General features: G+C 47.0%; 1 protein-coding gene across 1 annotated transcript in view; it reads right to left on the bottom strand.

Moving 5' to 3' along the window:
• Nucleotides 1-7,264: 7,264 nt before the first annotated feature.
• Nucleotides 7,265-26,675, bottom strand: part of NPHP4 (nephrocystin 4) — a 941,192-nt gene continuing 921,781 nt past the window's right edge. The window contains exons 29-30 of the mRNA XM_078642627.1: nt 11,374-11,517; nt 7,265-7,810 (exon numbers count right to left, since the gene is read on the bottom strand). Coding sequence (XP_078498753.1) covers nt 7,670-7,810; nt 11,374-11,517 — 285 coding nt within the window. The 3' untranslated portion in view covers nt 7,265-7,669. The remainder of the gene's footprint in view (nt 7,811-11,373; nt 11,518-26,675) is intronic.

Raw genomic sequence — 26,675 nt, 5'->3', positions numbered from 1 at the left:
GATCTGAAGGGGGGCATGCGTCTGGCCTAAGACTGAACCCATGGAAAGCGGGACCACAGGTGTAGCGAGAGACATAGTGGCCGGTTAGTCGACAGCAGCGGGGTGGGGGAGCGCCATGGGGGGCAGTTGAAGGGGGAAACTGTTAGATTTTTATGTTAGTTGACAGCCACTCTCTACTAGAACAGCATGATACGGTAGAAGTCACACGGCAAGAAGAGATATGGACTAGTAACTAGCTGAACAGATAGGGCCCATACCCAGAACTGTTGACTAGAAATGATTATGATTAGGAAATTAAATGGAATGAATCGAAGATGTAACGCTGATAAATGCCAATAAAATATGTTTAAAAAAAATTAAAAGTCTTGCCCTTTGCTTGACCCTCTTCCCTAAACTTAGAATGCTTGATGATGCTGCCCTTACAATAATTCTTGCTTTTCTCAACTCCTCTCGGAGTATGGGCTCTGTCCCCCAGATTTGGAAACATGCTGTAGTACACCATCTGCTCTAGAAGCCCTTGACCCCCTTTGTTTGGGCAATTTTGGGCTTATTTCTCTCCTCCAAGCCTTTTCTAAGATTCTTGAAAAGCATATCAACACTCAACTCTCCTCCTTTGTTACTTACTGCAATCTGCTCCATCCGTCTCAGTCCGGCTTTAGGGCAGGCCATAGTACGGAATTCGAATTACTGGGTGTCACAGAGCTCCTTCGGCAAGAACTGGATTCCGGTGAGACAGTCGCCCATATCCTTTTGGATTTAAGTGCGGCTTTTGATACAGTTCTACAGTCTATATTACTGGACAGATTGGAGGTGCTAAGCATTGTGGACGTGGCACTAAGATGGATGTCCTCGTTCTTGAAAGATTGTAATTTTCAGGTCTCATCAACCGATAACACATCCAAGACCCTCTCGCTGCCCTCAGGGGTTCCACAGGGCTCCATTTTTAGTCCCCTGCTTTTTAACATTTACCTCTGCCCTCTGATGGACGTGATTGAGGAGTCTGGTCTCGCTCAGTTTTCCTATGCTGATGACTCTCAGATCATTTTCCCACTTTTGAATGCACAGAGCCTAGATGCGTTTCCACTTAGGCAAGTCCTGACTAACGTAGCCCACTGGAAGAACAGAAATGCCTTAAAGCTTAATGGCGACAAAACTCAAGTTATGATTCTGGGCAACCATCCCCAACTCTGGGGAGTTAAACACTGGATGACCTCCCTGGTGTTCTTACCTATGCCAGTTGATAAAGTCAAGAATCTTGGCTTTATTATTGATAAGAACCTTTCACTTAAGCAGCAAGTCTTCAAACGTACAGCCTCTTGCTTTTTCACTCTCAAATGGCTCAAGAAAATTCTCCTGCTGATTACTTTGAATACCCAAAGAACGGTTTTGCAGGCCTCGATAATGTCCAGATTGGACTATGGAAATGTTCTATACCTGGGCCCAGATAAATCAGTGATCCGCTATTTACATATCATCCAGAATGCAGCTACCCACCTTCTCTTTCAACTGCCTAGACATACTACTGTCTCTCCCTTGCTCCATAAACTTCACTGGCTCAAGGTCAACGAACGTATGAAATTTAAGGCCTTGTGTTACATGTTCCGAGCTAGGCATGGCCTCTCTCTACATACATCCGAGGCATGGTGGTACCTTATGTCTTTTCCAAATTAACAGGAGAGGCCCGAGTGTCCAAGAGACAGGGTGCCAACACAGTGTAAGGAAGAGTATTCCCTTGGATCAATGTTGCTAACAATCACCTTTCATGCCGTCCATTCAAAATCTCATCCACACTGGTGCCGAAGTGAAAAGGACCCCCACAGTTTTCAGTATAAACAGACTGCAGAAGGAGCTTACAGAATTGAAATGAAATATAACGATTTATTAATAAAAAGATTTAAAAACATGGCAGTATAAACAGACTGCGGAAGGAGCCTACAGAATTGAGATGAAATATAACGATTTATTAATAAAAAGATTTAAAAACATGGTCATAATAAGCACATATCTTGTAGAGCTGCAATATGAGCCTCCTGTAAGAAAAGCGGCAGCAGTGAGACTGGAGTGGTGCTTCTAACTAGACCAAAAATAAGTTTACTTTTTTCTCAATTTTTGGGGGATTTAAAATTGGAGAGGGCCTGGCAGTACCCACAAAAATGTTTTAGAGAACCCAATCCAAAGCAAGCAAACATTGTCAAAGGCAAGAGGCTGTCAGCAAACATCAGAACGATTGCTTTTTTATGGTAGTTGTCAGACTGAGAGTCCTTAGAGGGGACATCAAGCCTCCTGTGTGCCGATTGATTGATTGATTGATTGATTTGTGTGGCTCTGTTCACTGTATTTCAATTGGGCCTGATGTAGAAAACGAGTAGCAAATCTAGGAGTCCCTTGGCTGTACAAAACATGTCAAATGTGAGCACAAATGACAGAACTCTGGTCATAGAATCAGGATTTACACTCATTCGTGATTGCCGATGAGCTTGCAGCTGCAGAAATGACATGAGATGCCAAGATTTTACTGCCATAATCTGTATTAGAAAGGGGAGGCTGGATGGTGATCCCCAGGGGAAGGAGTGAAGTCAACCATTGGGAATATTCTAGGAACACTCCCATGGACGTCAGAAATGTGGCGATATTGACAAACTTTACCCATGACATTTGATATTGCAAGCCTTGCAGGATGGTCAAGGTTCCCTTTCTTGGTACTGCTCTGAAAATAAATGTACTATCTTCACAAGTTATTTACAAAAGTTTAAGCTATTGCCATTATAAACTACAATAACTTATATTTAAGTATTAATTATTTTAAAAAATGAAAAGGCATTGTTATTTGTAATATCAATACATGTACCTCGTCGGCCGCGGTGGCTAAGGCTTTCGCCGAGTACTATTCCCAGCTCTACCAGGCGCGGCCCCCATCCCTGTCCCTCGACGGGCTGTTGGCGTCGGGCAGAATTTCGCTCCCTCAGGAGAGGTTGACTGACCAGGAATCCCTGGAACCCCCAATCTCCTGTGTGGAGATTGAGGAAGCGATAGGACATACTTCGGCTGGCAAGACTCCGGGTCCGGAAGGGTTCCCGCAGGAATACTTCGCCCTCTCCTGTGAGACCTTGGTCCCGCGGCTCCGGGACCTCTATACAGAGGTGGTAGAATGCGGTTCTTTCCCCTCCGAGGCGGACACGGCCACAATCGTGGTGATACCCAAATCGCACCCGCCATCCCTGCTCCGCTCCGAGTACCGACCAATCTCCCTCATAAACACGGAGATTAAGCTTTTTGCGACGGTGCTGGCCCGACGTCTCCGCCCCCTTCTGCGGGACCTGGTCCACCCGTACCAATGCGGGTTTATGCCGGAGCGAGGCACCCGGCACTGCATACGGCGGCTTAACGTCGCCTTGGCCCATCGCGATCGACTGCCTCCATACCTGGCCCTGCTTCTCATAGACTTCGAAAAAGCTTTAGATTCTGTGGGCTGGCAGTACCTGGGCGATGTCCGAGGCATGGTGTGGGTGCTATATGCGTGCCCGCAAGCCCAGGTCCTGACGAATGGAGCTCTTTCCGCGGCGTTCCCCATCGCGCGTGGGACACGACAGGGCTGCCCTTTGTCCCCCCTCCTTTTCGCCCTCGCGATGGAACCCCTGGGGGCCCTATTTCGGGCTGACCCCATTTACCGCAGTTGGGAATGGCCGGGGATGGAGGCTGATAAAATTGCCCTTTACGCGGATGATGTCCTGCTCTACTTGTCAGATCCGGCCCAGTCGGGTCCGAGGCGCTGCGGCTCCTGGGTCTCTTCGGGGAAGCCTCGGGGCTTTATCTTAATCCCAAGAAATCAGTCTCGTGCCCCTGCACTCGTCCCGGGAATGCGTCGAGTGGCCGTCCACGATTCCTCTTCGCCGGCTGTCCTTTAAGTACCTGGGCATCTGGATCACCCTCCTTCCCGAACTTAGCTGGGCCCTCAACGTAGCCCCCGTTGTCGCCAAGTCCAGGGCCGATCTCACTAAGTGGCAGTCGCTCCCCCTCAATCCGCTGGGGCAGGTGGTCCTTTATAAAATGATGATCCTTCCCCGGTTCCTCTACATACTACAAAACACCCCTCTTTCCTTTCCACGGTCCTGGTTCCGCGAACTTGACTGGGTGGCGACGCGCTTTCTGTGGGGAGGTGGGAGGTCACGGCTGGCGTTGTCAACCTGTCGCCTGCCTTCTTACGGCAGGGGGCTGGGAATGACCACTCTTTACCTCTACTACCTGGCCGCGCAGCTTTTGGTGGTCCATGACTGGTTCGGGGGCGGCTGGTCCGACCGGGCATACCGCATGGAGCTTGGGGTAATGGACTTCGACACCGTCCAGGATCGGCTCTATGGCAGCCCTATGCCCGCGTCAAGTCCCGGCGTTACCCGTGCCGTGTTTCTTGCCTGGTGGGCCGCGCTGCGGCACACACACTACACGTGTACACTCACGCAAGCCACACCCTTATGGCACGGCACCTGGTTGCGGGAGGTGGCGGGGCTGGAAAGCTTCAGAACGTGGGACCACCTTGGGATTTCGCAGCTGGGGGACGTCTGGAGGGGGGGCCGAATGTGCTCCTTCCAGGAGCTACAGGCGCGATTCACCCTTCACACTTCCCAATTCTATAGATACCTTCAGCTGGGCCATTCGCTCCGTGCCCACACTCCGCTAGATGTTAGATTGCCAGACCACAGCCCCCCAGAGGCTCACTGCCTGATGGGAAACCAAGGGAAGGGCGGCATTTCCCGCATCTACCGCTCCCTCGTCAACAACTCCCCGGTGTCTCTTGAGGGACTCAGGGTGCGCTGGGAGAATTGGGTGGGTCCCCTGGACGAGGTGGAGTGGAGGGATGCCCTCATGGCGCCCCGGACGGTCACTGCCTCTGCTAGGCTGCGCCTAATTCAGATCTATTACTTACACACCGCCTATCTCACACCGGCCCGGCTACACCGCGCAGGCATTTTCCCCAACGCCACCTGCCCCCGCTGTAACACCGACCAGGCTGACTTCTTTCACGTGGTCTGGACTTGTCCGGGCCTGGAGCTTTACTGGGGGGGTATTGAGACTGAATTGACAGAGGTGCTGGGGTGGGAGGAGCCACACGACCCCAAAGTTGCCCTTCTAGGGATCATGGAGGGTTTGGATGGAACTCGCTCCGAAAAGTTATTTCTTTCTACCACAATGATGGTGGCGAAAAGGGACATTGCTGTAGCCTGGAAGTGGCCCGAGCCGCCGACCTGTGCCAAGTGGGGGGCTGGGGTTGACTGGTGCGCTGCCCAAGAGAAGAGTCTGTATCTTGCACGGGGTTGCCCAAAGAAGTATCGCAGGGTTTGGGGGGAAATGGCTGGGATACGTACCTTAATTTGTTGCGGGACGCCTGGGGAAGGAGGTGGTAGTTGGGTGGGGGTTTAGCACGGAAAATGGGCTGGAATTGGCCTTCATTGGTCCCTTGCATAACATGTATGACCTGAGAGCTGTGAAATGTCCTTTACGTTTTCAGAACAAAATAAAATTTGTTTATCAAAAAAAAATATCAATACATGTAAGTAACGTAAATACAACACATATTGCATTACAAATGCTATAGGTGTTGCGAAAGTCATAACTATTGGCATTGTAAATGACAAAGCTATTAATTTTGTTATTTTTAAAAACAAAACATAAATAAAAAATGTGTCATTTACAATACCAATAGCTAAAACTTTCCTAATGCGAGACCTATTGCATTGCAAATGCTTGTTTAAGGATCTTGGTGGCATTCTGTGGTTTGTCTTCTACTCAAGAAAGAAACTTTTGTATTGCTGATTCCCAACAAAAACAGCAGTGACAATTGGATGTGATGGTCCACCTTCTGTAGTACAGGATGAAATTAGCCTTCTTCTTGAAAGTATGCACCTATAAAGCCATAGGAATTAGTTTGAAAGACTGTGAAATTCGGTTATGATCGAGAACTGGATCAATGTTTGAGTGCACTATTCTTCACTCCAGGTGGTACAGTTTGCCTGTGAAGAAGCATTACTTCCATGGTTGTGGTCGTTGTGGCTCATGGGGCAACTGTTCTAGGGCTTTTGAGACACTGTTCCTCAGGCAAACCATTTGTGGGCCCTTGAACAAACTTCTCTCCGTCAATGGCCTGTAAGTTGATAAGGAAGGAATGGATGGAATAGATCTCATATTTAAGGAAGCAAAGACGACCACTCACTGCTAGTTGTGCTAGGTGCCCTTTCCTTAACCAACCAGCCACAATCCCAACTAATACATTTGGAGTCTACCAAAGCAGTGATCTAAGCTTGTCCTCTGGATAAGTACAGTGAATGAATAATACCATACCAGCTCAGACAATTAAGGAAGATCTGCAGAGGTCACTGAGGTAAATGCCAAACTCAACCTTGACATGACATTCAAAACCAGCCTCCAGGACATCAGTAGAATATTTGAATAGACTGTATTAAATATAAAATGCAGGAAAAAGGATGGACTCTTGTGTGACGGAGAAATACCAAATGGTGCCTGCACAACGACTTCATAGTGCCATAACCAGAATTTGATTATGGTAAATAAAAATAAGATGGATGGAATGTTTGAATTACTCTCAGCTACTGGTAAATACTCTGGCAGCCTTCCGGTCCTTTATTTTGTTGCCCACTGTTGTACTTTGATCTCCTTTTCTTGCTGCTCAGCCTGTATGAATGTGTACTGGAATGTTAGAATGTTGATGTGAGAGCAGAATGTTGGTGTGCCTGGTTGTGAGAGAAAAGACAGTTGGAGACTGAGGGCTGAGCAGCAAAGAACCTGCTCCTGGTGGGGCCTTGAATTAGGCTTGAATATACCATCTTCCATCTCAGCTTGAATAAACCTCTACATGAAACTTACCTCATGACTACGTCTGGAGTTCCTACTATTCGTCTTTACAACACCCACCATGCCACTAAATACAAGAACTAATCCTATGTAAACCATTTGAGAGTCTGAAATTGTCGGAATATGATGTTTTTTTTATTTTTCCAGTTCTTCTCGTTGGGCGCAGGTAAGCAAATGCGAGCATAAAAAGGGCTGCAAAACAAGGTTTTGTTTCCAGTAAAAATCCCTGAAGTGCAACATTTACTAACAGTTTCCTCAGTCCACTCTCTTTTAATTAATTTGTTTAAAGCATCATTTCCTGCCTAAAGGTTCTGACCAAAGTGTAATTAAACAATGATGAAATGAATAAAAACGTATAAAACTCACACTTCCAAACAATTAGTAAAAGAGAACAGACTACTTTAAAATATCTATACAAACTTTATAAAAATATAAATATACATATGCGATCATTTACATTATTAATACAAACATAAAATTTGTTTAAAAAAACAATTTGAGGTCAAATTGCACAAATGAATAAATGAAAACAGAAGGAGGCCACAATCTTTCACAAAATAATAAAGATGCAACACGCCAAAAGGGCAATTTACAATTAAAAAAAAAAAAGTATTTCTTTTCACTTCAGAATGGATAAAGAAGGATCCAAAACATTCGAGTCTACAAGGTGTTTCGTAAAAAAAAAAATCAATAACATAGTGAAATGTGAAGGAAATATAGTATAGCACTCAATGAATGGTAAAGTAAGCAGAGTTTTGGCTGTACTGGCAACTGTTCGACAGCCAGAGTGCTGTTGTCTCGCTTTTTATGTATAGACGACCTTCACGCAGAATGTTTCTTCGTTTTTGTCCTCCTCGTCATTGATGTAAATAAGAATTTCCTCCATTCCGGTGCTCTGACTTGGTGCAAACCGCAAACCTATTGTGTACGTCTCCCCTCCGCCAATCTGGGAAAACATTAAAACAAACACTGCTGAGCAAGGGCATAATAACTACATAAAAAAAATCATTGTTTCATACTTGTTCTGGTGTAGTCTAAGTGGGGAAAAAAACACATCCCCAGACTATTTCCAGGGACGGAGGAAATGCAATGCGTGGATCACAGATCGGTGGTTTGCACGCTCGTTTCCATCAAATGAACCCCGGTTAATCACTTTCAAAACGCAGAACGTTTGTGACAGTCAATCCGAGCTCCGCATTAAAGTGCACATACTGTGAAGCCGCAGTATATTGACTTAACCGCCTGCTGAAATGAATGTTTTTTAAGCCGTTCTACTTTCAAGTGGAATTGGTCAGTGTAAGTGATTTGGTAGACTGGAATTATTGTTCAGAACTGCTTCCGTGCCTTTATTGAAATCACTGGGATCGAACCCAGTTATTGACTGCTCTGGCGTCAGAGCAGTGAAAGGTTCGGGCCGGAGCCCGAGCTCTCTATCTGACGAGGAATACGGGGGTGTGTCTGTGACCGCTGTCTTTGATGTCAATGTGCTTCCCTGCGGACCCCACACTGACAGGGAATGAAGGCCGCGCTGACAAGGAGCTCACACCAAGTTACAGTCAGCGCAGTTCCGGCAGTGCTTAATTTGTAAAATAATAAATGCCAGGGCTCTGGCCGGGAGGTCGCTGCCGCTTGCACCACCCATTTATTGCCCGTCATCGCTGTCAATGACGGTACCAAAACAACTCTTTCGCCTGTAAGTGAGACAGTTCAGATTATTCAAGTCCCAAAAACTAAAGGAATGGCTGGAGAGGTAGGTATTAGGATTTTTTTTATGTATTTTGTATTCATAAACAACCGTTGTTCTGCTCATCTCTAAATTAGAACAGCAGCGCCACAATCTGGCAGACTGTCATATGTGTGTTGTTGGCAATTGCTGAGCACCGGAAACCAATTAAGTGCCATTAATTTGCGGGGATACAGTTTCGGGATAAGAGGGGATGGAATGAGCTCAGGGTGGTGTTGGAGGGTAAAACATGCATGGCAGTGATTTTAATGGCCTGGCTTGACAGCGCTGGTGTCCCCAGACACTTAATTGAGAATCACTAGGAGAAGGGATTTGGCTCCGCCCACATTGTGGGGATCCAGGAGTACATGTTTTGATTTCGCAGAAGTTGCGTGCTTCCACAGAAAATAGTGCTTGCGCGTCACACAGCAGTGATAATTTTGTTTATTTATCCAGCTGCCTGAGCTTGAACTTTCAGGGGCATACACATGCAATTGTTATGCTATTATAGTGTCTTAGATAACTAGTTAACTTACAGCTTTTTTTCTGTGGCAGCAGCACAGTTGAGAGGAGGGCAGTCATTATTGTACATGGATTTTTAGGTCTGGCTTGACAGTGCATTCATAAGACAGCCGTATTGACATTGCCAGTGGTTGATTTGTATGTCAGCGAAAGGTCGGTGACATTCACACAGTGGAACTATTTGGGAGGGACAATTTGTACTCATTTTGATAGGTACCCATTTTAGAAATGTTGCAAACGTATAGTATTTTGTGTTGTCTATGGAAATATGGCTCTATGTATACCTTATAAATACCTACATTCAAAGCTAAGTAGTTATAAAGTATTTCAAAATATGTATACAACGGGTAATGCTTTTGGTCAAAAAGAGTTGCTTAAGCATACAGCTGAACTGCAGAACGGCTGGAACAGAGAAAAATCCACATAACATTTGTGCGTTAAAATCCAACTTCAGTATGTATTAAACATGCTTCTACCAGCTTTTAAGCCAAAAATAATAGGCCCAATCCTTTCTTTTTGTGTTTCTGAAGTGCCCTGTGTGCTCTGTAACTCTTTAAATTGTGTTTTAGCTCAACTTTTAGGCCTTCTTCATTGGTTTCAGGTAAGAAAACGAATACAATTTACAAGTATGTGTCTGTTTAATTAGCCAATTAAGCTTAGATGGTAATTATTTTTCACCTCATGGTTTCAGAGCCACACTATTAATCGTTCCTAGCTCTTGACATAAAAGGCCAGATGCATCAAGCAACAATCCGGTCGCAAAGGGGCAGATTCTATGAATCTGCCCCTTTGCAACCAGTATTTTTGCATTTGGGACACATAATCCCAAATGCAAAAACTGCAATTTAAGGAATCGCAAAATATGTGATTACTGAAATTGCGATTGCATTTAAGGAATCACAAATTGCAATTCTTTAAATGCAATGCATCAACAAAAAAAATAGCGATTTAGCAAACAGCCATCGCAAATTACCGTCTCTTTGATGTTGATGGTAATTTGCAAAAACTTTGAAAAATACACTAAAGTGCATTTTTCAAAGTTTCATGTTACACACACACACGCCCTTGGGGCATGTGTGTGCGCAACATGTGCTAAAATGGAAATTTCAGGAGTGCAACATGAAATTGCATACGCAATTTGCGAGTACCTATTGGGTACTCGCAAATTGCGCATGCATATCCCATTCATTCCTATGGCCCTCTAGGCCCATAGGAATGAGTGGGAAGCCATTCTTTAATTGCGAGTCGCAAATTTGCGAGTCGCAATTAAGGAATGTGTAGGAATCACAATTTTTTTTGCGATTCCTACATGCATAGGCAATTGTGATTCCTTAATTGCGTTTCCATAATAATTGCAATTAAGGAATAGCAATTACCTATATTGATGCTTTAATTAAGGAATAGCATTTACCTATATTGATGCTTGTGCACCCAAGAGATCTAATGCAAATTGCATTTTCTAATAAAAATGTTTAGACGGTGGTGCCTGTTCTACACAATCGAGAACAGTGTGGAACCATCTTCAACAGGTCATACGCACAGAGCCTTCAAGGATTTTTGGGGCCCTATACCAAACATATTTAGGGGGTCCCTGTTCAGAAAAGCTTTGAATTTATGATCCAATTTCAACTCTTCCATGCCCTCTTTGGCCAGGTCACTGACAGTGCACAGACACCCTCACCCAAACTGTAAATATTGTACATCTAATATTCAGGGATAGTGACGTGTTTTCAATATTGTAACACAGCAGCAGCTCACTAACATCACTGCAAGTAATCTCTGTGACACCCTCCCATTTCTAATATGTGAGGTTCTGTTTCGATTTGAAATAAACTTGATTATGGATGTTGCATGAACCAAACAGAAAATTTCTCTGCAGTAGGTCTTAATAGACTCACATCACTCGCATTAAAAATAAATTAAAGGAAAACGGTATTTAAAACAATTGGTTTAAGAATTACTAAAGGTCTCCCGGGCAAGACTCTGTGAAGAACAGCTGCTGGCTCTATATGGGGCCCCCCCCTGAAAGGCTGAGGTCCTGGGCCAGAGCACACTTTGCCCATGCCAAATATGTTGCATACCTATGCTCTGCATAGGTATGCATCATAATTATTTGATATTTCATAGGCAATTGAAGACTTGTTTTTAGCTCAAGCATACATTTTGCCACAAATTTGCAAAACAGACCCAAGAAGTCCTTTGGTGTTCCAAGATACTGCAAAAGAACACAACTTCTCAGTTACAGGTACTTTTCTCTCAGTTACCTCGAAGCGGTCCTCCTTGAACTGCAGCAGGTCCGGCCGGTTGGTGTACAGCGAGTAGGCCTTCTTGGACGGGTAGGGGTTCGTGTAGGTGATTCTCTTGTTCGAGCCCTTGCCTCCTCCAGCAGGCAACGTGATCTCAAAGGCCTGGAGATAGACATCAGACAACAGTCACCTCTTCCTGCTGTATCAGGCAGCAATTATCTGGAGCACGTGCAGCGCACAGTCTCACAGAAAGGGCACAAAGCAGCTGCCTGAGAAAGGCAGCCGACAGAATCTTAAAGTAGCACATTTCATCCCCCTCTGTTATGGTGAAGCTGCATTTCAACATGCCAGGCACACTTTCAAAACAATTACACAAAACAGACTTTCCCTGCTCAGCATTTAACATTTACAAGGCATGCGATTTAGCGAACATGGACAGTAAGATGCTGTGCTTTATACTGACAACTGCTTTATGTTACGATGGGAATGGTGAATGTTCGGCTGACACACATTGCTATGGAGATTTCTTCTCAGCTGACTAGCTCAGAGACTTTCCCGCATAAATAACGATGGCGCTGAGGAACCAAGACAGTTCACAAGGACCTGTCGAATGAATTTTAATTAGGCAGTTCGCTATTTCGAACCCCTGTGTTTAGCTACGACCACAGGGATCCAGGCCTGCAAGGAACAGCAGCAAACTATTCCTGTGCTTGCATTCCAAACAGGAAACATTTTCTGTTTAGGGAGCCCATGCTCCTTAACCCCTTGTGTGCTAGTGACGAGCTCAGCTCGTCATGAGGGACGGTTGAGCTGCCCTCATGACGAGCTGAACTCGTCACAGCCGTTGGAACGTTCGCACGTGGGGATAATTTCTCCGCTGTGCTGAACGTTCGAAAACGGGTGTGACTGTGACGAGCTCAGCTCATCATGAGGGCAGCTCCGCTGTGCCTCATGACGAGCCGAGCTTGTCACCAGCACAGCGGCGCCGCCCCCCCCCCCCCGCACAGCGGGGGGGAAACACCCCACAGCTAAGGGGTTAAAGGAACAGGTGCTGCTTTAAAAAACGCAGAATATGTTTTCAGTTTGGAAATTTATCAAGAGGAGAGGGCATTAGCCCCTGCCCCACCGATTGCTACTCCCCATAGTCGTCGGAAACGATTCACACAGGGGGAGGGCGCGCCCAGGGACTCCTTCCACTTTGGAGAACAGAAACCACTTTTTTGAGGTGTCAGTAACTGACCAATGGTTTGCTACTACAATTGCGGTTGAACACTATTGATACAGACCACTACGACTCACATTTAGGGGGATACGCCCCTTTCATGCCCACAGCTGCCAAATTTTTAGATTGCTTATGTACGTGTGAGTGACATTCAGCTGCCAAATGTGTGACTCTTTAGAGTGACACATTCTTGCCATTAAAGGCATGCAACGAAGTGCACTGAAAGGGCTAAATATCAGAAATTACAACATTTTCAACAATGAGAAGGCCTAAAGATTTATTGAAACTAATGGAAAACTTAAATGAAAGCTCACTAACTAAACAACCTTTTTTAAATATGACCATACTGTAAAACAATTTTTGCCAAGCTTTCCATTTCAACGAAGACACACTATGAGGAAGTTCGCAGGGTTGCTGTGAGGCACTTGTTTAGCCTAACAAGACATCAATCGTTGATCAAAACTATGTAATAGGCGCCAAATTAGTTTTAGAGGCCAGTGCGACTGAAAATATAGAGATTAAGAAAAGCATACCTTGGGGTGTCAGTACAATATAACTAATAAAAAAATGGAATGTTGGCGTAGTAGGCCAAAGAGTTGCGGACGGTCCAGTCCTGTGCTGTCGGAGAGCTCACCTGTGTCTGCCTGCCAGACCAGAGAGGAAACATCCTCCACACCAGAGCAGGACTGGGATACAAAATAAACCCTGTCACCAGACTAAAAGTGCCCCACTGATTTAGCAAATCAGACAATTAAAAGTGGCCCACATTTGCAAATTAGGGCAGTTTTGAACTTGTCAAGGCATGCTTTATAGTGTTTTGCAATGTATAGAAGACTGCATGCATCTAAGCTTGCTGCCGGTAATCTATCAGGGAAATCAATGGTAAATCCCAGTGCACAGCAAGCCCACAAACAGCCCAAAAAAACCAACCCACACACTAACTTGTCATATGATCTATCCTTCGGGGACTGCACTGGCAAATGGTTCTCAAGGAAAAAGAAAGCTGCTGCCCACCAACTCCGCTGTATAGGTGAATCGAAGATAAAGGCTCCTTCATTTAAGCTCCGCGCAAGGTTTGGTAAATATGGCTAGGGGGGCGCACACGCAGAATGGCCGCACTGTAGTGAGGCTCCTGCTGCCTGTTTCATTGATCCGTTCATAATCCTCTACCACCGACACCAAAATCCTTGAAACTCTGCACAACTGCGTGGTGTACCGGTCTGCAGACTCGGTGAGATTTTTGGAGCGATCGGACATTCTGCCGCGGAGATACGGCCGTGGAAGTGTGGGACCGAGAGAGGTGCTGGAGCCTGCATGTCCGCGCTGCCTGGGACCTGTAACTACGCTGGCCCGGGGCGGACCACGAGGCGTCCAGGCCGCGGTGGATGGGACGCAAGCGCGCCTGAGATTCGCTGTGCGACTGAGCAGAGACACCGGCGCTGAGGAATATACCAGCAACGTCCAGCTCCTGAGCATCGGGTGGGAGTGAAGACGCGACCCCCCTGGACTGGTCGGAGCATTGCTGAGCGGTGTACCGGTGAGACACCGGGCCTGCGGGGGATCGTCCCGAGCTGGGGGGCTCGCTGAATGGGTGGCAGGCCTGCTTCCCCCTTCCCCCCCCCCCGACACCGCCATCGAAGGGGGCGAACTCTGCCTGGTGGATCCAGCTGACCTGTGAGTAGCGGACGCCTCCATTGCGCGGCCTGTGTTCGCCTGCACCAGTTGATCGCTGTTGGGCCGAGACGGAGTGGGGGTGACCTACGCTGCCAGAGATTGCGCTATTTTCGACTGCATGCGCCCACTGTGAAATAGACTACCAGCACTTGCGTAAGGCTTGCTCGGGTGAAGCGGTGACTGAACACAGCACGGAGGTGACTCGTGATCTGGCAAGTACGCTGGCGGCAGGCCGTATGTTGTAGGCGGTGTGACTGTGCGTTGGGATTCTGGGACTGGACCTTACAGGCTGCAACCAGCGGAAGGGAACTGTGCCAGGCGGGAGTCCTGTCTAACGGGCCAGGGTGCGACTCCTCACAACACTGCATTTAATGGTCGGATTGCGTCCCAGGGCGAGGCTAGACTTGTGAGAGTCGGGAGATCGCACGCTCTCGGACTACTGCCCCATATCGCCGTTCTTGGTGTCCCACGGGCCCGTCCCTGCTACCGCGTTGCTGTGTGTTTATATAGCTGATTGCCGGCTGGGATACCTGCTTCCTGTACGCGAAGCTCCACTGACTCCTCCGCTTGCACATACCCCCCACATTTAGACCTCCATTATCACCTGGAGCTGACGCATCAGAGGCCTCCTTGCTAGACACCCCTCAGGGCTACGCGACATTGATCTCACTTTGATGCCTGCAGAGGGCTGGGCCTCCCCTCCCGTCGACACGAAGCAGGGGGCATTGTTTGATAAGATTGGCGCTCCAGTGAAAGTGCGACCTACAGTTCTGCATTAGGCTCATGTGCGCCTACCTCTGATCTCTCTCAGATACACCCTTGATTTGTGCACCTCAATCGCCCAACGCACGATATTGCGTCTTCCACAATGGGAAAACCTGACAATCTGCAATCGAAGCTGTCATTCGACTCAGCCGCCTCCAAAAAAGGTTTGCGCAATGGGTCGGACGCTGGGGGAGCCCACAGCCCAGTGAACTCCGGAGCAGGCTCTAGCTCCCCACCAGCGGACATACAGCAATTAATGCAAGAGATGAGACAGGGTTTTGCCACAATAGTAGACAAGGTGGATCGGATCTCGTCAAGAATGGACGCAATTGCACATAAGATTGATGTCCATGAGGAGCGCATCATGGCAACGGAACGGAGAATATCTGACAATGACGATACCACGGCCTCTCACACTGCACAGCTATCACGGATGGACAACGTCCTCAGAATCATAGCTGCCAAAAATGAGGAGTTGGAAGCGCGCAGCCGCCGCAACAACATCCGCGTCGTGGGAGTGCCCGAATCCACCAACACAGGGGGAATGGAGGAATATGTGGAGAGGATACTATTGGCAGCGGTTGGTCCCGACGCATTCTCCAAACAATTTATTGTTGAAAGAGCGCACAGATCACTTGGCCCTCAGCCCCAACCTGGAGCCCCACCGAGACCAATTATTGCGCGGCTTTTAAACTATCGAGACCGGGATACTGCCCTGAAAGCGGCACGCACCAACCAAAATCTATCGTGCGATGGTGTCAGCTTTTCCATTTACCCTGATTTCACGCCCATCGTGCAGGAACAGCGACGCAAATTCCTTGAAGTCAAGAAGAAACTAAGGGCACTCCAAATCGACTACGCACTGCTGTACCCGGCCAAGCTCAGAGTGACCCACCAGGCAAAGCAGCACTTCTTCACCAATCCGCAGCAGGTGCAGGATTTTTTGAAAACTCTACGACATGCACGAGCTGGTCATAAAAGGAACGACGACGAAGAACAAGGCGAAGCACACTCGATGAATGGAGATGGCTAGGCATGAGATCTGCTTGGCGGAATGCATTTATGACTCGCTGGCACTGGCCGGAGGGCCAATACGATTACTTCAATTTGACATGCTCGCTGCTGCTGATCGAGTGGACCATGGACACAGACTGTACTGTTGGTGGTAAAGTATTACAGGCACCACCCCCGTCCCTTGATTGTGCCCGCTGGAGGCTGCATAGGACGAAGGGCAAGGTGTGGGGGGTGGCTTCGTGTCTCCCTAGTTGACCCCTACAGGGTATACCCCTTTGGACATGTTTACTGCACTGCAGTTGTTGGGGTGGTTGCTGAATGTTTGGGGTGGAGGGTGGGATGGAAATTCTGGCACGTTGGGATTGCTTCAGTGGGAGGTGGGTGGGGAAAGGTGGGTAATGATTGACCTGAGGCCTTATGTTTCCAACAGTGTTTGTATGGTATTGCTGGCCAGTATGCGTGACTATGAATGGTCCTCACTTGATGACTGTAACCTGTTAGCCTATGACATTTGGGTACGCTCTTCGCAGGTTTCCTTTGACATGTTTACTTCTGATGACACTGAAATATCCCCTGTTTTGAGTGAGGTAGGACCTATTGTAGTATCACTTGGTATAGTACTTGTGCCTTCTCCCTTTACTATGTTGGGGTTGTTCAAGGGGCGGGGAGGGGGGGACTGTTTGTTTACGGACTGTGGTAAGCAGTTCATTGTTATGACTGTCAGAGAGTTGCTACACCTAGATCCGATGGGATTTTGTAAAAGAACTCTGTGGGAATGTATTCTCGCAAAGCATTTTGTACACACGATCATTGCTCTACGATGCTGTATTAGCATGTATGTTGGGTTAGAGACCAGAGTATTTGCTCCTGGGCCGGTGCCGCATAGGACGCCTTGTGATAAACCAATGTATTGATTATGGGGGACACTGATTTGAATGTTTTGACGTGGAATGTGAGAGGTTTAGGGGACCATAGGAAGCGACGTCAGATATTGTCATATTTGGACCGCCATTCTGTGCACATAGCCTTTCTCCAAGAAACCCACTTTAAGGTGCAGCCTTCCCAGACATTCGCCAAGAGATGGGCAATTCACACGGTATTTGCATCCTACTCTACATATGCTAGCGGCACAGCGATCCTGGCAAAGAGGGGTACGCCCTTTGCTCTGGTTGGAACCAAAATAGACCCCCAAGGGTGATACTGCATGATGTGGGGTAGACTAGGACATATTGCAGTAACGCTAGTGTGCTGCTACGGCCCCAACATTGACGATCCCCATTTCTTCACGGACCTATGGGCGGCAATTGTGGGAACAGGTCCGCAACATATCATTTGGGGGGGAGACTTCAACACTACACTAAACCGGCTACTAGATCGATCACACCCTTCCCCTCACCATTACACGAAGGCAGGGGCAGCACTGCGTTTGGCGCTCACAGATCACAATCTGATAGATACCTGGAGGCACTTGCATGCTGACATGCGGGAGGGTACACACTTCACGGCACAAGCACGTTCATGGGCACAGCTTGACTATATATTTCTGACACCGCAACTTTACACCTCCCTCGTTGACTCAAAGCATCTCCCCAGAACGTATTCTGATCACTCCCCTGTGAAGATCACCCTGCGCGCGACAGATTTAGGCCCCCCTACGACTGCTTGGCGTATGCAAGCTACCATGTTACTAGACACGGCCTTTCGGGAGGAACTACGCACTGAATGTTAAGATTTTTTTCAGAGGAATAAAGATTCGGTTAATGATGTAGAAACGATCTGGGACGCATTCAAGGTGACTTTGAGAGGATATTGCATTGCTAAGGGGTCCGGTGTTTTGAGGAGCATTATGTCAAGATTGACGACATTAGAGGCGGAACTCACGCGCCTTGAAGCGTCTTTGGCTACCGGGCCGGATGATGCTACCCTATCGGCAATACGTGAAACAATCTCTGAATACACGGACGAAGCCGCTAGGGAAACGAAGTTTCGGGGCAAATACTGGACTGCTCGCCGCTATGGCGAGGGCGAGAGACCGGGAAAGGCTCTAGCCGCTACAATTAAACTGGCAAGGTCGTCTAATGTCATTTTAGAACTTGAAAGTCCGGAGGGGACATTGTTGATAGACACTGCACATATCCTCAATTCATTTGTGCAACACTACAGCTTGTTATACACTTTCACCAGGGCAGGAGACCTCCACTTACAGGATTATCTGGCCGATGTTACACTTGGTTGGCTTAGTGATGCGCAGAGAGCGTTTCTGAGTGCCCCTTTCGAGCTGGACGAGGTGCGTGATGCAATCATGAGCATGCAGTCTGGGAAAGCCACAGGGCTCGACGGGATCCCGATAGAATTTTATAAGACATACATAGAGTTTATGGCCCCGGTCATGCGGGAAGTCTACGAAGACGCCCTTGAAGTGGGACACCTGCCACCCTCTATGCGGGTAGCACTGATTACTTCGCTACTTAAGCCAGGGAAACCAGCTAATAAATGTGATTCTTACCGGCCTCTCTCCCTGCTAAACTGTGATGTTAAAATACTTGCCAAATTGATTGCCACTCGCTTCAGCCTCTTGCTTCCTACACTGATATTGCCCGACAAGTCAGGTTTCGTTCCGGGCAGGGCAACTTCACACAATTTGCGTACTTTTTTTTCTATCCTCAACTCGGTACACGATGATCAACCAATGGCTGCCGTCTTCCTTGACGCCACTAAAGCCTTTGACTCCTTGGAATGGGACTATGTGTTCCGGGTCCTGGAGCGGATGGGCTTTCCCGCGATATTCATATCGTGGATACAGCTCCTGTATGAAAGACCTGTGGCTCGAGTGTTAATTAATGGCAAACTTTCTTCGGAATTTTCACTTTCCAGAGGAACTAGACAGGGGTGCCCACTATCGCCACTTTTATTTGCTATAGCAACAGAACCCTTGGCTGCAAAATTGCGACAACATCACAGAGACAGTGCACTGCGCTGCTTTCAGAGGCAAGTACTAATATCATTGTATGCAGATGACATCACTTTGTATGTGCGTGACCCGAGCGAGAATTTGAACCCAATTCTTAGAGAGTTTATACGCTTTGGTAGGCTCTCCGGAGTTCAAATCAATTGGGGTAAATCGTGCATATTTCCACTCACGGCATCCACTGCGAGGTTCGCGCTGGATTACCCCATCACTTGGTGCGAGGGGGATTTTAAATATTTAGGTATCAACATAGAGAGGGACAGGGATGAATTACTTAGGGCCAACTATGGCACCACGATGAATCGCATTACCGATAATATAACAAGATGGATCACGCTGCCACTCTCTATGGCTGGTAGGGTGTCCTTAATAAAGATGGTGATCCTCCCCCAACTGTTATACCTATTCCTGAATATCCCTTTCTACCCTGGCAGGTTTTTCTTTCAGCAACTTAGGACGGAACTCATTAGACTTGTCTGGGGTGGGAAGACGCCTCGGCTACGGTGGGACACATTGACTAGACCCTATAATAAAGGCGGGTTTGGCATACCAGACTTCGACTTATATTACCAAGCGGCCCAGGCTCACTATGCATATTTTTGGGTGCATCAGCCCAGGTATATGCCTCAACTAGCGGCGGAGCACTGGCTCGCCCATCCGATCCCTATAGAGGGTGCATTTTACGCCTTGATTCCAGGCAGGGATAAGACACCCACGACAGTGATGAGCACAGTTACTGCGTGGTCCCGACTTGCCAATACGATGGGAACAAGCATGCTCTATGCGCCTCTATTGCCTCTGGCCTACCACCCCAGTATGCCATTACTACAGGAAGCGGGATTTCGCAGGCTGATCCAAAGTATACGGGTTGCAACATGGGGAGACCTATACCATGAGGGGACGTTTCGCTCTATGGAACACCTCTTTGAAGGCATACAGCCGTCTCCGCTGGATATATTCCTGTATCTTAGACTGCGCCAAGGGCTGAAGGCCCTTACCCCTGACTTCCCTCATGAACCCCCGACTCTCGCCCCGCTGCAACTCTTGCTGCAAAATGACAACCCTTGCAAACTGGTGTTGTCACTATATAGATCAGTACATACACACATTAACTACCAACCGCTTGCAGCTAGACTACGCTGGGACCAGGAATTAGAAACACCAATTTCGGACAGGCAATGGGACTTCTGTCTCCAGCAAACGGAGCGCATCTCTGCTAGCAGTAGATATAGAATAATACACTACAAATTCTTACATAGACTATACTACACCCCTGTGCGAATGTGTAGATTTAAACTACGTACCACCGATAACTGTGACAGATGCCAGGCCCCGGGAGCTGATTTTCTGCATCTAGCTTGGGGGTGCGAAGAGGTCCGACGATACTGGGATCAAGTATTTGCAGCATTATCCAGAATGATTCATGTTGATTTGGACCCCTCCCCTACTCTAGCTCTTCTGGGATACGTGGAGTTTATTGCTTTGGCCCTTTTGGTAGCCAAAAGAAGGGTTGCGTGTAGGTGGGGCAGGGGCAGAGCCCCTAAATTCAAAGATTGGATCCATGACCTTACTTATTGTCAGGAACAGTTGAATTCATACTCTGAATTGTTACCAATAGCGTCACGGCCCAGGGATATATGGGCCCCACTACAATGTTACCTAATACAAGGGAATGAGGATGCCACTGATGAGGTGACCACTTAGAGGACCCATGGACTGCCTTCATTGAGGTGTCTTCCACTGCATGATTATGTCCTGAGGCAGCGCAGGGAGCCTAAGTTGTGGAAGGGGGTCGGCGGCACTGGCCTGCCCGGAGAGGGGTACTACGTAGCTATACTGGCAGGCACTGCTTTGACTGTTCTGATGATATGTATGCTTTGGGATGGATTACAATGAGCTATTCACCTCGATACCGCGCACTTGTAGATTGTCTCCTATAGTGGCAATGTGTTATTGATGCGAAATATCGAAGACTGTATTGCGCACTATACCCACCTGTGGTGCGGAGCTCAGTGAGCCCCTTTAATGTGTTACGTACCTGATTCTGGTCACCTGACTTATGCATGTAATGTGGATTATGGATTACTGTGTGTACAAGTAAATGCACTCTTTGACACTGTACTGTATTTAAAAACTTCATAAATAAAGTTAAAAAAAAAAAAAGTAAAGGTTTGGTAAATATATGAAGTGTATAGACTTTTGATGATGATGATGATGATGGTATAGACAGTAAAATCTGGTGTTGCGCACCAGACCTAACAGGCCCTCAAACAGCCAAAGAAAGTCTGAACACTCACTGACCTGTGATAGTGACACCATACTTTAGGAAGGGACTACACTCGCCGTAGGCACAGGAAGGAAAATGAAAGCTGCAACCCACCGCCTCAGTGTCTCCAGGAGCCAATCAGCTACACTGTGTGATCACAGTGGGGTGGCACCTTGCTGGTAAAGAACAAACAGGTATGGCGCGGACCCTTGTGAGGTCACAGCCGGGTCTTCCTGATTATATAATCCACAGGTGGTGCTGACAGGCCACGTGCAATGCTGGAGCATGAGGCCGGCTTGGCTAACTGAAGGCCTGAGCAGGCCCACGCAGCCCCAATTTACTATAGTGTTCAGACCAAACTGGTTATTTGACACAGCAGATCTGGTTTTAAGGAAGCACAGAACACATGCACTGGCAGCGCATGCTGCTTAAATAGAGCTCGAGGCTCGTTGGACACGCCTGGCACGGGGTGCGTGACTAATGTATTTTAGTGCGGTGATGTGGAAACCACGTTAAAATGTGTTTGTTTAACCCCAGAAGCGTGATACTTGGCAGGGATGCATGCCCACTCCTTATGGTGCTTCGGAATGGATCACAAAATGCATTTGCAAGCCGGAATGGTTTTTCACTTTTACATCTGCGTACTCTGCGATTTTGTGAATCGCAGAGCTTGCTAAAAGATAAGTGTTTAGTACACTGGGCCTCATAACAAATATATATCTGTGAACGTTATGGAGACAAAGAAATGGTCACGTGTAAGTAAACTCTATACATATTCTTCTCCTCACCACATGTCCACCAGTGAAAAAAAGTCCTTAAAAATGTCTTTTTCCAGTTCACTTTAGACAGGTAATTAAAAATAATGTATAACAAATATTTAAAAGGTAGGCAGTTTAGTACTGCACCGTCACACTGAGAAAATAGCAAGTCTCATCACGCACCACAAACTTGACATAATCTACATCACAGAATCAATACTCACTCCTACATCAGCTCCATACTGGATAAACTACTTACAGCTACACATGACCTTACAAAACCGACTGCATTATCATCACCATCCACAAAACTCAGAACCTTTCTCTTCCACTTTCAAAAGCAAACTTACTAAATTAACCCTAGTAACCAATGAGTTATTCTCCAGGTGAGAGCAAAACCTTCTAAACTTACTACCCACTAACTTAATTAACCACACCTCATAAACATCCATTTCCTAGGGTGACCAACTGCCCTAACTCATGCAAAATGTTTTCATGGACATTACCACTTCCAGAAGAGCCCACCTTCCATGTTACAACACACACCCTTTCCAAAGGCAATGGTTTGGACACCCGTAGGAGTGATTGTCACACAGCACTTCTCTCCATCATAAACTACAAGCCCCTCACGAAGGCAAGCCAAACCAGTTGAAGTAACATGGTCCTTCAAGCATTCCCCCTTGTTACTGTTTGGAAACCACTCATTTTCCTCTAACCTGCACCCACCTTTGACCCTAACTCTCATATTTCCACTCTCCAGGTTGTGACAGACATCAAAGCCCACACACATCAAAAAACAAAGCTATGACCTTACACACTATTGTACACCCAGCCAGTGGCAGCGTCGCCCCACTGCTCACGGAGCAGTGGAAAAGAGAAAATAAAATGATAATAACTTTTTAGTATCGTCAGGTTAGGGCAGGGCTTGGCTCCTCTGACGTTGGAGGGGAGGAGTGCCTTCTGCACTCTAAAGTGCGCATGAAGCTTTGGCTGGCCGTCTTGGCTCGGCCAAACCATCATGCGCACTTTGCATGTTCTCCGCGCAGGCCGCATTACAGCCTGGGTGGACATGCCCAGGCTCCCTTTCCCCGTCTGAGTGCCGAACCACAGTGCTCAGACCAATCACAACACAGCACTGCAGAGTTGGGATTGGCTCAGGGGAGGTTGGGTGCTTACCAATCAAAATGCTGCATTGAAGTGTTGTAATTGGCTTAGGGGAGCCTTGGTACTTCCTGGAAGACGAGTGGAGGAGATACGACGTGGGAGAGATGGAGGAGAGACGCTGCGATTAGGTAAGTGATTTTTTTTTTCCGAGCCCCTTCCCCTGCTCCCTCAATCTACCACCCCCATACCGTACCGCCCGCCACTGCACCCAGGAGTGCAATGCTCAGAAATATTGATGTAAAATTAAACCCCCACTAGGCTTTCCAACTCAGAACAGTAGGCAAAACCATGAAAAAGCACATAAAAAAAGATTAAAGTAACTACTATCTAAAAACCAATATCAAGGCCTCCAATGAAAACAAGATAAAACAAAAAAGTGACGGATGTAATATTTCAATTAATCTCAGGAATTGGTACTTACTTAGAGATGCATTCCAGTCCATTGGTTTTTTGGCCACTGTGTTACTTTTAGACCAAGACCTGACAAGTACAAATCAGTCTTGATTCTGCTCAGATAGAATCAATACAGCCTTAACTGCCAGGACACGTTCCCTCCAGATGGGGGCACATGAACTTTTTGGCCTTTTGCGCTTGTCTGTGAGGTGCAGCTTTAGTCCTATTGCAAAGCGAGAATTGGGCATACCTGTCACACTTAGGGGCCGATTATGATGGAGGATTTTCCGCATCCTCCGGGCCGGTGAATGCCACCGCCGGCCCAGAGGATGCGGAAAATCCTCTGCGGAGCCTCAGAAGACCTACCGCCATATTAGGATGGTGGTGGGTCTAGAAATCTGTCCGCAGATTTTCCGCCGCGGTTGCCTTCCGACCGCGGCGGAAAAGCTTTAACATGGCTGGCGGTGTCTATCAGACACCGCCAGCCATATTAGGATGGTGTAGAATGTATGCTTTTCCACGGCGGCTTTTCCGCCGTGGAAAAGCATACGGACCTTCACTTCGGGGGCCCGTTACGGGCCCCCTGGGTGAAGGGGGGGTGGGGGATGCACATGGGGGGTACCTATGGTACCCCCCTGCATTTGCGTGAACAAAGCAGCAGGCACCGCGCGGTGCCTGTCGCTTTGTGCATGCAAATGCACAACTTACATTTTTAACATTGCGGCGGGTGCTGCTTCAAGCAGCACCCGTCGCAATGTTAAAAATACAGGATGAGACCGCCAAGGTGGCGGTCACATCCTATTTTCCACGGAGGGACCGCCGCTGCCCCTGCGGACGGTCCCTCCTACTCTATGGTGGCGGACGGACTCAGGTCCGTCCGCCATCATAATCGGCCCCTTAGTGGGTTTCACTTAGAAAAAGAAAAAAGTAATGGGTGGAGTGACTGAATTAGACAATCACCAGTAATTATTCGTGGCCACTTTTCTATGAGTCCAGCCATATGCAAATAAGTCTTGGCACTAGTTCAATAAGAACAGTATTTTCCGAACTGACAGGCCAAGTTTCCTTCAGACAGCAATGCAAGTAACCCCAGACTGAATTAAGCTGACACATATGTTCAGACATGGGTCTCATGCTCACTGTGACATTGGACTCAAGCTGCATCTCTGTGACAATGGCCAAATGCCCAAAACCGCTCGGAGACACCATGAAAGTAACTTTGTCTTTCCCTTATAACAGGAAGAACCCAAGGAATTAGTCAACATAAAGGTAGCTTTATTCTGAACTTTAGTCAGGGTTAGTTCAGTGTAACTGTGGACGATACATGAATATTCATCTAGCAATGGTGGTTTTATCCATCTAGCAATGGTGGACTTAGCAGTCGCTTAGCCAGCTAGCTTGTCTGCAGACGTTACAAAAATGAAGTCCTAAGAACTCAAGTTCCTGATTCAGTGCAAATAGAGGCACTATGCCCTTGATTACAAGTAGGTCAGTATTTTCTCACCCCTGCGTACACCCCTGTTTGAGGGGTCGGAATTACGCATGAGGTGGTTATTTAACACAATTGCTAATTACTGGGTGCAATAAATATCTCACAATTTGTTTATTTCCGCAGGTCAAATATGCTGGAATTTAACACGGGAAACATGTACTGTACTTCTCATACCACGCAGATTTTGGTGCACTGAAATCTACATTTTAGTCCCAGAAACTCATATTAGGTGGTGTTTATCACACCCAAAAATAACTTGTTATTTATCTGGTGTGATAAATAGTACATGGCTTTTTTGCCAATGAAGCATGGGGAAGAATATTAGGAGAGTGACTGCTTTGTTCACATGGACCCCAACAACACTTTTGGGAAGAAAGAAGGGTCATTCTTGAGAACCTTTGGAGAAAACTACTGTATTTACCGTACCACGTGAATTTTGGTATGTTACTTGTCGGTGCGATAAAAAGAACACGGATTCCAACAAATTTGGAATCAGGGCCTCAGTGTGCCTTACTGATAGACTGTGAATGGCTCTTTACTCAAGGATGCATGGGAACATGGGGAAGAATATTAAGAGAGTGATTGCTTTGTTCACATGGCCCGCCATCATGAATTTTGAGAAGGAAAGGTCATTCTTGAGAACCATTTTGTTCCTTAGGACCCATGGAAGGTTCCAAGGCCCAAAGGACTTGCTGCTCTGATGCGTCTGGCCAATGTCATGACCAACAAGAAGCAAGTCTTCCATGAAAGGAGCTTAATATCACAGGAGAATAACTTTAAATGACTTAAATGGCTTTGTATAAAGACGCACTTAGGTTGTCCACGTCCAATCCAAGATTAAGGCAATCACTACGGATCCTAGCTTCCTACTCTTTCCAGAGGTTGTGTGCTCACAGTTGGTGTCCAGATGAGTTTTGGAAGGTGTAGAATGTCTCAGGCCTCAAATATGTTTATATTGTGTATTGTGTATATTGTGTATATCTTTAACTTCCTAGAGCATTTCCCATTTGAGCTTGGGATATCCACTCTGGTATTTACAGTTCCTCAGAAACATGCTATGTTTCTAGTCCTGTTTCACAGAGCCAATGTCTGCTGCTAGTGCTATAGAATAGGTGCCCCCTGCTTTCGCGACATAGAAGACAGCTGTTATGCTGATGGTGTGAATAACACGTAATTACTACTCTGGATCTCGTGATATGAAAGAAGGGTTTCAGCGCTGAGAATATTGCCTTTAACTTCAAAATGTTTAGGTGTATTAACAAACATTACAAATCCTACAAGATAATGTTCCCCTCACTCATACTCTGAGGAATTGGAGGCGATCATGAGAAGCAGAACGGCCACGCCACCAAAAGGTAAGGAGGCTATGCTCACCATCGCAATGTCAGAATCAGGGATGGCCACACTGTCAATGTCTTTTTGATAAAGAAACAATCAACTACCTGGATGAAAGCAGTGCCCTGGAGAGCAAAATAGTTAATCAGGCCAGAGTTCAAAATAGACCTTACAAATTAAATACATTTGGATGCTTTCTAGCAGGATTTTTTGGTAGTTTACCAAGAACAAATCCAGTCATGGAGAAGCTCAGATGGCCATGCGAGCAA

Source organism: Lissotriton helveticus, chromosome 5_1 (genome assembly GCF_964261635.1).
Source record: "Lissotriton helveticus chromosome 5_1, aLisHel1.1, whole genome shotgun sequence".
Taxonomy (NCBI): domain Eukaryota; kingdom Metazoa; phylum Chordata; class Amphibia; order Caudata; family Salamandridae; genus Lissotriton; species Lissotriton helveticus.
The sequence above is the reverse complement of the archived record's forward strand: the minus strand, read 5'-3'. Positions and strand labels throughout refer to the sequence as shown.